This window comes from Rhamphochromis longiceps, linkage group LG17 (assembly GCF_057381845.1).
Source record: "Rhamphochromis longiceps isolate RC_006_pf linkage group LG17, R_longiceps_female_GT1.1, whole genome shotgun sequence".
Classification (NCBI taxonomy): Eukaryota; Metazoa; Chordata; class Actinopteri; order Cichliformes; family Cichlidae; genus Rhamphochromis; species Rhamphochromis longiceps.
Genome location: NC_140573.1, coordinates 22622781 through 22635987, shown reverse-complemented (window position 1 = coordinate 22635987; position 13207 = coordinate 22622781). Strand labels below are relative to the sequence as shown.

Here is a 13207-nt window from a genome sequence, read left to right as displayed (position 1 = left end):
TTTGGATATGTTTTACTCCTATCAATAGTTTTTCAAGTCAGGTCTTTTTGTTTCTTTGCAGATTGTGATGGGAATAATTCTGCTCCGTCATTTTATGGGCTCGAGTGCCTTGGTAGGAGCGGCTGTCATAGTTCTGCTGGCTCCGGTCCAGTACCTTATAGCTACAAAGCTGGCAGACACGCAGAAAATCACACTGGTAAAGAAGATATTTATAAATATAAAATAAATGTTTTCTCAGTGTAGAAAACAAAATTTCCTGCGTAATTCTGAACAAAAATCTTCTTTGAATGTCTTATTTGCTATTTCAGGAACACAGTACAGATCGTGTTAAAAAGACCACTGAGATCCTAAAGGGCATAAAGTTGCTGAAGCTGTACGCCTGGGAGAACATCTTCTGTGACAGTGTGGAGGAGACCAGAGGCAAAGAGCTCACCAGCCTCAGGACCTTCGCCTTCTACACATCCATGTCCAGTAAGATGAAAATCAGTAGCAGGAGTTTTAAGTATGTGAGCAGAATGTCTGCAGACCAGCAGAAATGGAATTTGTTTGGCATGTACAGAATGAATCTTGTTTGAAACGCCACACATATATTCAGCGATGGTTAGCATAAATCATTTTTCTAGGAAATTATTTCCACAGTACAACTTAACAAACAGTTAAATTACAGCATTAATTACTGCACTTGGTTTTCAGGTGATTATATTTAATTTATACATTCTTCCCTTAGGCAGTATCCTTCAAAGCAATAGCATAAATTTTCACTGCTATGCAGATGGTATCCAGCTTTATCTATCCATGAAGCCAGATAACACGCACCAATTAGTTAAACTGCAGTAGTGGCTTAAAGATATTAAAACCTGGATGACCTCTTTTTATGAATTCAGATAAAACTGAGGTTATTGTACTCGGCCCTAAACATCTCACAAACATGGTGTCTAACCAGATGCTTACTCTGGATGGCATTACCTTGGCCTCCAGTAACACTGAGGAATCTTGGAGTCATCTTTGACCAGGATATGTCCTACAGTGTGCATATTAAACATATGTAACACTTAATATGAAACACTGATTTCTTAAATTTACACAATATCCTAAAATTGGAAATATCCTGTCTCAGAGTGATGCTGAAAAACTAGTTCATCCATTTATTAATTCTGCACTGAGTGTTTCTTCTTCATTCCCCTTTTTTGCTCACAGTGTGTTTACACAAAACTTTGCATTTAATTATTAGCTATTATTAAACTCTAGATCTCTTCCACAGTGTCCTGTCTCCCACCCTCACCCCCAAAGATTTTCTCTGTATTATTGTAGGGTCTTTACACAATATAAAGGGCCTCAGGAACCTCTTTTTGTGATATAAATGAAACTGAATAATTGTTACTGTTATACAGTATTTGATTATAGAGAAGGCTCTTGTCTAGCCCACATTCATAAGTGCTGTTTTTGAATAATGGTTAAAACAATGCAACATTTGTTTTTCAAAGAATAATTTTTTTAAAAGGGACTTAAAGTATGTTATAAAGCTTGTATTGTTACCTAAATCAGCTAAGTTACTATCCTACCAATAAAACCTGTTCCTTTTTTTTGTGCAGTTTTCATGAATGCTGCTATTCCCATTGCTGCGGTTCTAGCCGTAAGTCAGTTTTATTACAATCTGTAAAAGAATTTGACTCTGCTTTAAATGTTCTACTTGCTTATTTCTTAAGCTATAATTCAACAGCATAAGGAAGAGATGTTAAACTTGTCTTTTGTTGTTTTTTTGCAGACATTTGTGACGTATCACATCCTCAATAAAGAAGGCCCCAGTCCTTCTCAGGCCTTTGCAGCTCTGTCACTGTTTCACATCCTGGTCACCCCGCTCTTCCTGCTTTCCACTGTTGTCAGATTTGCTGTGAAGGCTCTGGTTAGGTGAGTGTTTAGATTTATTTGTATTGTAAAAGGTTGTGGACAGCTGGTTGGCATGCTTTGACTGAAGGAGAGGGGATGTGGACATGACTAAACATGGAGTACAAACTGGACATGGCTTCAGCGGCAAATCTAATTAAAGGAACGTCAAGGAAACCCAACAACAGTGACGAGAAACTCTAAACTCCTGAGAGATTACCGGTATTGGAATCATCACAGTGTCACTGTTAATAGGCTGTGTGTGTGTGTGTGTGTGTGTGTGTGTGTGTGTGTGTGTGTGTGTGTGTGTGTGTGTGTGTGTGTGTGTGTGTTCTTACAGTGTTCAGAAGCTTGGTGAGTTTCTACAGAGTGATGAAATTGGAGACGACAGCTGGAGAAATGGTGACATATCTGTTTCCTTCGAAGCTGGAAAGAAACCCATGGGGATGGTGAGTTACGATACCAGATCAATAAAAAAGACCAAGGAAAAGTGCAAAAGTAACAGTTTGTATTTTTGACTGCTACACCTCTGAGCCTGTTTGGGGTATTTGAACATTTCACCACTCAGTGAAATACAGGCCTAATCGTGTGGCTGTCTGAGTCTTTAGTCGCTTAGTGTCTGCTCTGCAGTGGGATTATCACTGTTTGTGTTCAAATGGACAGTCAGACCACAAAGCTGAGTGACTCACATGATTCATTAGAGCTGTAATGGTTTTCAGATAAGATTGTAAAAGGAAATTTAAAAAACAGCATACCCATTTATGACATATTTTTTCGACTCATTTTATTCTCACTCAAAATCAGCTAAAATTAGACAACATAGAAAAATAAAACCCCGTAACAGTAATACCGGATTTTGTTTTCATCTCCATTATCATTTTATCGCCTCTACTTAATGTTAAAAACACATTTTTTAGACATTCTTTAGCAACTAAACTTCTTATGTGTGGAAACTAAGCAGCAGTCATGGGGTGTTTACTAAATGTAAGACCAAAGTGGAGATATTTGGCCATAAACGTAGCATGTCAGCACAAACGCCTCATACCAACTGTCTGCACGATGGTGGAGAGATTATGATTTGGTATTGTTTTCTAACCACAGCACCTGGGCACCTTGCAGTCACTGAGTACATCATGATCTCCTCTGCACACCAAAATATTCTAGAGTGTGATGTGAGGGCATTTGCCTGACAACTAAAGCTTGACCCACAGAAATTGACTGTTACCTGCTTCCTAGTATCTCCAATGACATCAATCACATGCCCTTTTCTAGCTGGTCCATAATCCTGGGTTATGTAGCCAATATGGAGATCTTTGAGAGTGAAAACTGTGACTTTTATGGATACAGCATCCTGGTACTTGGAGTACACTCACATACTGTAGCCTGACTACATCTTCTTGATGAACGTGTGAATACTTTTACTTTTGTGTGGAGATTTTAGTTGTGGAACTTCACGTGCAATTTAGAAACATTGATGAACTTTGTTTTTGTATCTGGATCATATAATAATAATGAGGACTGAGTCCATTGGGGCAACGTTTTCTGCTTCCAGAGGAAGTACAGCAGATGCAGAAAAGTCTTATGTTTATTATCAAATGCTCACTCCTTTCTCTCCCTTTTTCTTTCGGTTGTCCCTCTCAAGACCAAAGCCATCAACAGGAAGCAGCCAATGCGCTACCAAATGGACAACTATGAGCAGCCAACCAGGCGACAGATGAGACCCTCAGAGACAGAGGATGTGGCTGTAAAGGTCAGGCTCAAAGTTTATGTGTTAGGGGAAAGTTTACAGGGGTGTAAGTTAGATACAGGCTATGATCACATGTAAAGTGCAACACATGGACCCACGTCTACCCATTTATCAATGAACTTTTTGGTTTTTTGGCAGCTTTAGAGGAACTGGCTGTGGTTTAATTTGTAGTAATGGACACCTCTGACTTTCCAGAGCTGTAGATGTGGGATAAAGAAAGTAGATGATGGGACTGGAAAGACATCATTAGTATCGGAGCAGAAACCTTTGTCTTGATATCTAACCCACTGGTGTCTTGAAGGGTTTTCAGCATGTGACACTAAGAGTGGGGGTTATGAGCAACACATTTAGATGCAATGAACTCAGTTGTCCAGACTGACAGTTCCCTCTTAAAGGTAAATAGTCTTTTGAGGATGGTTATGCTTAGATGCAGAGGAAAGGTTCCTGTTTTGATGGGAATAAAGAGAGCGGAAACTCGTTCAGCCATGTTATCGGCTGCCTGTTCAAGGCAGGTGCAGGATTTCCCTGACAAACACACCTGGAGAGTGGACAGCAGACACGATAAAAGCACCTTTTCGAGAAGAAGCATCAGATGGATAAGCACAGAAGGGCTGCGTGCTGTTGCTGCCACTTATCTCACTTTTATGAGCAGCTGTTTCATATCTTTATTGTTTATGCGTCCATGGGTTTTTGCCTGCAATCATACATGCGACATGCGTGTGTGCACATACTCTCACTCCTCTCAGGAAGTGCAGGATTCACATGAGAATTTGTTGTCCCTTAAAGGGCCTTGTGGATGTGTCCAAGGTTTTCTCAGCCCCTCTGTGAAGACTCCTCTTCCTGTCCCATCCCTGTGGAATGATGCTATTCCCCAGATGGCAGACCCCCAATTAGAGTGGTAGCTTTTCCATGCTTGACACAGACCTTGTTGACTTATCAGTGTAAAACTTGTTTGTTATGCATTACACACACCCACATATACAAGGTTATGGCCATTTAAAGGAGGCCTTTGCTTTTCCTTTTTCTATCAGATATGTATTTTGGTGGATGCTCATGTTAAACATGGCCAACCAACAGGCCATCCAAACTCCACACAGAAGGGTTTCTGTGTGGAGATCCAGATCCAGGAAAATCTGGACACAATGCAGATATAGCATTAATGTTAATGTAGTTCCCCTAAAATTCTGAGAATAGAGGAAATTGAAGCTTTTGTCTTCATCATACAGGCTTTAAATCAGGTTCATAAAATGTTTAACTCGGCTTCACAGGCTTGAGAAAGCTGCAGAGAAATACACCAGGGTTCATCTTGTTTTTTATATTTCTTATCTGTCAGTCTTTTGTTTTGTTCATTGTCATATTTACATATCACCAGGCCCATTTCCTGCAGCTGCACATTTTCTATTAAATATTTTTACTACATTTATCTGCTCTCAGCAAAATCTCATCTTTTTATTTTCACTCCCCTTTTTGCACATCTTCTCTCCCTGTCATTTCTCCTTCCTCCCTTGTCAAATTGTTGATAGTATCTTAACTTGCTTTCCATTTTTATATACCTCATCCTGCTTTTTGTAATCTTGGTTGTTTACTTTTGCTCAGGAGCATGGAAATACATCTGAGATTTCCCATGTGTGTTTTGGTGGTCATGCATGAACAGCCTGCTCAATTGAGGTGTATTTGTTTCTTAGTCACTCAGTGTAAAACAATGTCTAAATATTATAATCTTTATTTTTGGTGCTATAATCTTTTAAAAGAGATCTTTCATCATCTTATGATGCTCTTATATTCTTGATTCCTTTGGGATCGGGTCATTGGGAAAAGGAAGCTTTGAAGAAAGTTTGCGTTTCAGGGGGTGTCCCTGCATAAAATAATAAAAATAAATAAATGCAACAGATGGGAGGAATGTAAACAAACTCCATGCATGAAGGGATATAGACGAGGGATTAGATACACAAGTCTGCTACGTGCTGATCGGCGGGTTTCTGGACACAAATAATGAAGCTTTCAAAAAGAAATTTCATTGATAGTGGAGCTTAAATTTAAGACTTCTTCCATTTGATCTTGCTTTAATGCCACGTCGTGAAGAAGCAATGAGCGGAGGGTCATGATCCTTTATTCCATCCCTCTTCAGTCTAAATTTCCAGTGAACATGTGTGTTTCAATCAGCTGACTGATTTTCATTGTTTCCATTTCATCAAAGGTGATTTCTAACCAAGCCGAGGAAGCTGAATCCTTCTGTTCTTTCTTGTGTTGACCTTTTTTGAGTCAGTAATGGAAAATAAAGTAAATTCCTTTTCATAAGACTCATCCAGCTATGCTTACTGGGGGTAACTGATTATACAAATGGAAATGGAAGTAATTATCATTCATTCATTTTTGGTTAATGTCTAAAAGCTTGTCTTTAAAGGGAAGTCTTTAATAGATTTTCCACTAGGCCATAACACTACCATTAAAGTCATTAGTTGCACTTCGATTGTATTTGTGTCGGACGGTGTCAAAATCCCATGGTTAGAAATTTACATTTGGTCCAATAAAAATGTAAATTGACCACATTTTGTTATATTTAGCTTCAGTCTTTCAGATTTAATACACAGGCTGTAAAACACGTGTCGTAGAACCAAAGAACAACTTGTTTGGATGGTGAACTTATCGGAAACCATGAATACATACTGTATATTATATAGCCTGTCAGGCCTTTTAATGCAAACCTGTGATTTTTTGGCTGCATCGATGACACTGACCGTAATCTCCTACTGAAGTGTGAGTGGATCAGGCCTTCACACATCTTGCACTGACAAAACAGAGCTGTAGCACCTGTCCCTCTTGTGTAACAGATTTTTATTTGTCAGCATTCACCAAAGTGAACTTGATGTGAAATGCGTCACAGGATGACATTTGGTTTGGTGTCCCTCATGCCACGAGCCCAGTGTGTGTGTTATCTCAGCAGTGTTCGCTGCAATGCACTTACTGTTAGCATTTCTTAAACTCTGGGTCGGGGCGTAAAGTGGGTCATGTCCTTTGCTCCAGTGGGTTCACACGTAACAAGAAAACAGCACGTATTCATGTTGCATAATGGGAATTTACTGAGAGTCATGTGCTGGGAAAAAAAGCACTTTAGCGCACTTTAGTAGTATAACCCTTTTGTTATCTTCTGATCTTTTTATTTTTTATTTCTCTGTGTAGGTCACGGGTGGATCCTTCACCTGGGGAAATAACCTGTTGACACTGTCGGACATCAACATCCGGATCCCAACAGGTAAGACTAGACGACAGGTAGAATACTTTAAAGTTCAGGTTTGTATAAGGAGAAACTCTAGTATGTGGCAATGGAAATTTTGTTTATGTTGCATATATTTCATTATATGTAAACGCAATGTGCTCAAAACATAAGAGGTTTACAATGCCTTAAGAGTGTATACCTATACAGCTATTAAGTGAAACTTTGTTGAAATAAAAAGGGTTTGACATATGTTATATATGATGCATCAAACCTAATCATTTCTGTCCTGAACCTAACCTTGCTGATTCTTCTCCTCATACTCTTCCTTTCTTTTAATTCTCTTAGATGTCGTGACATTTGAGGTTTGTTCTTCAACAGTTAGATTTGGTGTACCTCAAAGTTCTGTTTTTGGGACCTGTTTTATTTTATATATATCACTTTATAGGCTACAAGCATAATTTAGCCTTAATTAGAGTCCCAGAGAGCAGCCATTTGGCTTTTCTACCTTTAAAACCCACCTTCCAGCCAAATGGCTGGTAGGTGTTTAATATTTTAGCATTTGATTTTTACTTTCTTTTATTTTACTAATATTTTGGTTACATATTCATATTTGATGTGTATCATATTTTCTCTTTAATGTTTTGTAATGTGGATATTTGTCAGACCCAGTTCTTTTAGAATTTGCTATATAAAAACACTTGTTTTTATATGATATACGGTGCTTAACAAATGTATTAGACCACCTGTCATGTAAACAGGAAAACACAAATATTTCAGAAATCTATAGGTAAACATTATGTTGTTATGTGTTAGACAAATAATACTGAATTTATGTTTTTATACCCACATTTAAGCTGGCATACCATTTCACCGATGAAATTAATTTTTCTGTTCAGGTTAATTTAAGAAGGAAAAAAATATATTATTGTTACATTTATTCATTTTTTTAAAAATGTGACAAACTTTTTTGCTTTAAAAAAATTAAAACTGTAAATATGAAAAAAATGATCAACATGACCTATTTTTACCATTAAAAATATCATTTTGATTAAAGAGTTTGTGCACACTGGTGGATTAACCATTAGAGAAACTGTAAATTTAGGTTGGTTTTGTCACAAACCTTATATTCGGTGGCGGTCTAAAATTTGTTAAGAACTTTATAACATTAAATGCTGCTTTGTGTATTAAAGCAGTATCATGCAATCACAGCCAGATACTGACTCTGCCAAGTGTTTTAAATTTAGAAGCATACATCCACAGGGAAGGATCTCACTCATATCATTGTGTATTTTAATACATCTGCTGCCTTTCACTTTCTTATGGTGGCTCTGTTCGCTGTAACGTTTCTCTTCTTGTTTTAAAATCTAGTTTTTGAGATTTAAGATCACAGTAAGTTTTGAGCTTATCTTTTTTCTTTACTGTTTCAGTGTGACAAACACTGTTTTAGTATACATGACGCTGCTGTTACACCGAGAGCTGCGGTAATTCTGCACTCCTGTAACTGAAACACTGAGTGTCAGGAGACCATGTTGATGAAGCTGTTAACAAATGGACTGTATAGTATGTCTTACACGCACACAGACGGACACACACGCAGTTTCCCTCGGGAAGTGACTTGCTTGCCATCCCAGTCATGCTTCTACTAAGACAACCAGGATTTGTTGTCCTGCCAAGTGCTGGTGTAATGTTGTTCGGAGTAACTGGAGTGTTATGTTTGTGCGTTTTTCAGTTTGTTTTAGAGTCATTACAGACTTTCAGCTCACAGTGGCTGCTTGCATTTAGGGGATAAGGAATAATAAACAAATAGTAGATCTGAGCTCCTTTTAAGCTTAGTTTGACTGGTTTTGTCTGAAAGTTTCTTGTAATCATATTTATAGATTACCTTGATTGTTATCTGAGAGATTATGAGCGGGGTGTATTGTTGATGTCAGTAAGTAGCGGGGTTTCTAAATGGTTAACCTGCCCTCCACATTTAATGCCTCAGATTCTCATTAACATACAATTTTCAAGTTATTGAAACATCTTATGACATATAGTCTTCTTACAGAATCATGAATATTTAAATATTAAAAGGTTACAGTGTGCCTTACTCTGTAATAAAGTAGCATCCACCAGATAAATTTAGCTAGAGTTAAAGGCAAGGTTAGGTTTGGGTTCAGGTCACGCCCACCCCCCTTTTATACAACTACCCCCAAATTAAAAATCTTTCATCTGAAAAATGTAATCGTCAAACGTATGAATCTTAATCTGAGAATCAGTTCCAGACCTGTTGCTGCCATCGATCGTACATTTTCTCAGTCTAAACTCAATTTGTTTTCTATGCGCAGTTGTGAATAACATCTGTGAGATTTGAAAATCATTGTTGTCATTTAGATTTTCCACAGCCTCCCAACTTGTTTTTAAAACAGGTGTTACACTTCATCGTCTGCAATCGTGGAAAAATGAAGCTTTCACATAACTCTATGCAGTCATCTGAAAAACGAAGTACTAAGTACACTGCATGATTCAAAAGCTTGTAGGGTGGGATTTCAGTCAGGGTGACTTTCATTGGTGCAAACTTTAGCTGTCGGACACATGGCCTCACATTTGACTCTACAATACTTTTGCATACAGAAGATTTCATGGTTGACTCAGTAAGTGCAAGGTGCTGGTATGAAGTGTATGCGCTAACATGCTGTGGTGCTGTGCATTATGTCCAAACATCTCCACATTGTTTGTTCAGATGTAACATTGCAACCATTCCAGACCACCATGCCTCTTCAGTATTTGGCTGATTGTTTTGTCATGAATTTTAACTAAGGCCTGCAAAGTTTGAGATGTAGGTCTTTGATTTTTTGGAATTTCTCTGAGTATTGCATAGTTTGAATTTTCTGAGATGTCCCCTCCTGGGAAGATTTTGGCATTGTGTTAACACGCACCAGCAAACTATCACAACATCTACTTTTCATTAGCTAAACCTGGCTCATACTTACCCTCTTAACTGCCATGGAAGCAGTAAAGGTTTTTTTTAGTTCGTTACGTGACTGCAAAGAGTCTGTTTAGCATGTGGCTAAAAGAACACCTAATCCTTTCTCCATGTGGGCCACCAGTGAAATGGTGGCTTTAGGAGATTAACTGAGTTTCTAGCTAGTTTACCATCACCACCTTTTTCATTTCATTCTATCTCAGGTCAGCTGACAATGATCGTGGGCCAGGTGGGTTGTGGGAAATCCTCCCTGCTGCTGGCCATGCTTGGAGAAATGCAAGCCATCGAGGGGGGAGTCTACTGGAGCAAGTAAGAAAATATTTTATAAGTACTTAGTATCTAATATGCAAGAATCTGTTAAATGTAACAGAGGATCCAAAGCTGGTGGATTAATAATAAATAAATACAGTAGCTGTTTTGGTGTGCTGCAAATAATTAAATAGAGGAAGTGGAACCCATGTTCTAAAAGCTTTGTATTTTGTATATGATGATATTTGAAATTTCTTCTGTTCTTTCTATGTGTTTCTATGTGTATAAACCTTTTAATTTTTTTTTTATGTATCAGAATGATAATCTCATATTTCTCATTTTATTTTGTTTAGTCAAACAGTTAAGTACTTTCAGTTGTTTTTGTTTCACACCATTTTTATTTTACACATCTGGCCGCATATAGTACGTCTTCATGACCATGATTGGGAACAAATGTAAACTAATAATCTCTTGTCTGTGCACAGAGTAATGCTGACAGTAACGAGAAGAATCAATTACTGGCTCGTTTGTGTCAAACGTCCAGCAGCGACATTCACTGTCATTTAATTTGCCGCTCTCGTGGTCATCTGGGATCTGTCAGCTTCTCCTCTGGAAAGCTTTATAAAATCAATTATGGACGACTCAGTTACAGTCAAACTATGATGTTTAAAAGCATTATGTTCTCCCCGAGTTTAATGTAATTGCCATTCATTCGCTAAAATATGGGGGATATTGAGTTACACCAAAGATGCTTTCATTCATTTTATTATTTAATTAAACTGCAAAAGACAAACTGGTTCTTCAGCCTCACAAACACCAAATGACACTGGCTGAATCAATTACGAGGAGGATATTTGGTAATAAGCAGATCTCATAGCCTCAAAGCCTGAAGGTGATTCTGCTTTCACTTTCAGGAATGAGCCATTTCTACGACACATAGAGGTCAGCTGTGTTTGTCGTCTCTGGACATTTTATTATTAGAGGAAAGGACTTCCTGGTTTCTACTGTGTCTTATGCTAATTGAAGAGAAGTTCTGAGATAACACTGGTCATTTGTAACATCTCAGTTGCTTCCATAATTGTGATCAGTTTTTCTCAATGTCCTGACAGTTTCACACTTTTAGTGGTTCACTCAGGAGTTTCACCCACAGTGTTAAAATTGGGAGGTTACTTGAACAAACATAAGTGTTTATGTAGAGCTGTGGTCAGAAGTTTAGGCCTGTTAACTTCTCATTGACCATGATTGACCACAACTAAAGTCATTAAAGAAATTAAAGAAGTCATTTAAAAATCCCCAAATACCATGACATTCATACACAGATTTTTAATGTGCAATGTGAAGCTGGAAATGGAAACAAAAGGTTGCTGTAGGTGTCTGCAGTGTGCGCCGTCATATTAGACAACTGTCCTGTGACTACGACTCATTTTCTTTCTGTAATTCAAGTTTCAGTTGCTTTTTTTTTAGAGGATTTTTGAATTTCTATCGCCTATATATCTGTCTTTATATTCTTATATTGTCTTTGCACACTAACCAGTGTGTGTGTGTGGTTGTGTGTGTGTGTGGTTGTGTGTGGTTGTGTGTGTGTGTGTGTGTGGTTTCTTTCCCTTTACCTTCTGCTTTCTTGCCATATCAGGCAGCCTGATTGTGAGGTGATCCACGAGGGGAACATAAGGTACCTTCTCTCTGGTCTACAGTCATTTAAACACAGACTGTAAATACTCAGGCTTGAAAATAGGTACTATTTTCTCACTTGCATACCCTCATGTTATTTTAAAGGGGTATATTGGCAAAAGCATGAGTATCTTCTTGGTGTTAAATTAGTTTATTAGTCATAATTTTTTATTACACCCAAAAAGGTAACTGCCATCTTTCACTGCTCACTGAGCACAGCATTTCCCCATCAGTTTAATATAAAGAGGTTACAAATCATTCCATATCATTTTTTATGCCTTTCAACGTTTACATTTAGCAGTTTGGATGATTTTTTTTTATTGCTCACCGTGTGTTATGAAGGTTAAGTAAGTAAATCGCATTAGGAAGTAATCTGAAGGTGTGATCGGCTGTGGTTCACGAGCCCTACAGAAACCAGTGCTGATATCAGGTAAAGCAGTTTCTGAGTTTACCAAGGACACTTTCTATCTGGTGTTTGCTGAGTTAGTGCAAAATTGCACTGAAATTCGGAAAAGAACAACGTGGACATGCACAGCTGTCATTGAGAGTTTTTACTCTAAAATCTGCTGCACGTTTGTACTGAGTGGCAGCACTGAGGTTTAGCCTGAAGTTGGAGAGTGAGGTTAATATTGGAGATCTGTGGAAGCCACATAATTATCAGTACATTCATATTTCTCTCAAATGTTGAAGGAACACAATTTTTATCCTTACATTAGGATGTCTGATGCTCTTGGCTGATGATGGCCTCAGAGGAATGGGACATTCACTGTTTGGTTCTGCTTTGATGCAGAGACATTAATCAGTCTGAATGTTGTAGCAGGATAGCTACAACATTCAGACTGTATCGTCGTAACACATGCCTGATGGATCGATTACTTTATGTTATTCAGTGGTTAAACTGATTTCCATGAGCCAAGAGAACCAGTACAGAAGTTTAACACACTGAAAGCTCTTAGAGTGACCAAACCATCTGAGAAGGGTCTGAAACTTGCGTAACTCTTGCCGCTGTTGTAATGTTTTTGTAATGTCATAAGACTAATCTAAAAATATTAAATTGTTACATTACAGTGTTACATATTGAGAAACTAATTGCAAGAGAAGATAATTTATGTGTTATTTAGTTTCTTACAGCTGTTTAAAATAAAACAAACATAATAAATAACACACACCACGTACGAAACTCAGAAGTATAAATGCTGTCCTCTCTGCAGCCTCTCTACACATGATGCTTTTAAACTTTTCTCTTTTTTTCAAAGCTAATTTGGTTTTACTCATTTTTCATGTCTTGTTAAACTGTAGATGTAACAGTAAAATCGAATATTCATTGACATGCAAGAAACAGAAAAGACTATTTGCTCATCTATGCATATTTATTACATCAATCATTGATTTTGATTAAACTGAACACGTCATTATTCTATAGGTTTATACACCACAGTGTTGCACTGTTTTTCTTTGTTCTAGCACTCCTCTT

At 37.8% G+C, this 13207-nt stretch overlaps 1 protein-coding gene across 9 annotated transcripts in view; it reads left to right on the top strand.

Annotated features, from left to right (window-relative positions):
* The window catches only part of abcc9 (ATP-binding cassette, sub-family C (CFTR/MRP), member 9), an 88385-nt gene that overhangs the window by 36226 nt on the left and 38952 nt on the right, over positions 1-13207 (top strand). For 7 of the 9 annotated variants that reach the window (XR_014908210.1, XR_014908211.1, XM_085387041.1 and 4 more), the window contains exons 11-18: positions 62-196; positions 309-471; positions 1593-1633; positions 1766-1908; positions 2225-2333; positions 3527-3634; positions 6812-6884; positions 10017-10122. Coding sequence is in view for 7 of the 9 variants with exons in the window: in XM_085387041.1 (XP_085243167.1) it covers positions 62-196; positions 309-471; positions 1593-1633; positions 1766-1908; positions 2225-2333; positions 3527-3634; positions 6812-6884; positions 10017-10122 (878 nt within the window). In the remaining 2 variants the exon portion in view is untranslated. Of the gene's footprint in view, positions 1-61; positions 197-308; positions 472-1592; positions 1634-1765; positions 1909-2224; positions 2334-3526; positions 3635-6811; positions 6885-10016; positions 10123-11695; positions 11735-13207 lie in introns of all 9 variants that reach the window. The other 2 variants (XM_085387038.1, XM_085387042.1) reach the window with 1 other exon arrangement.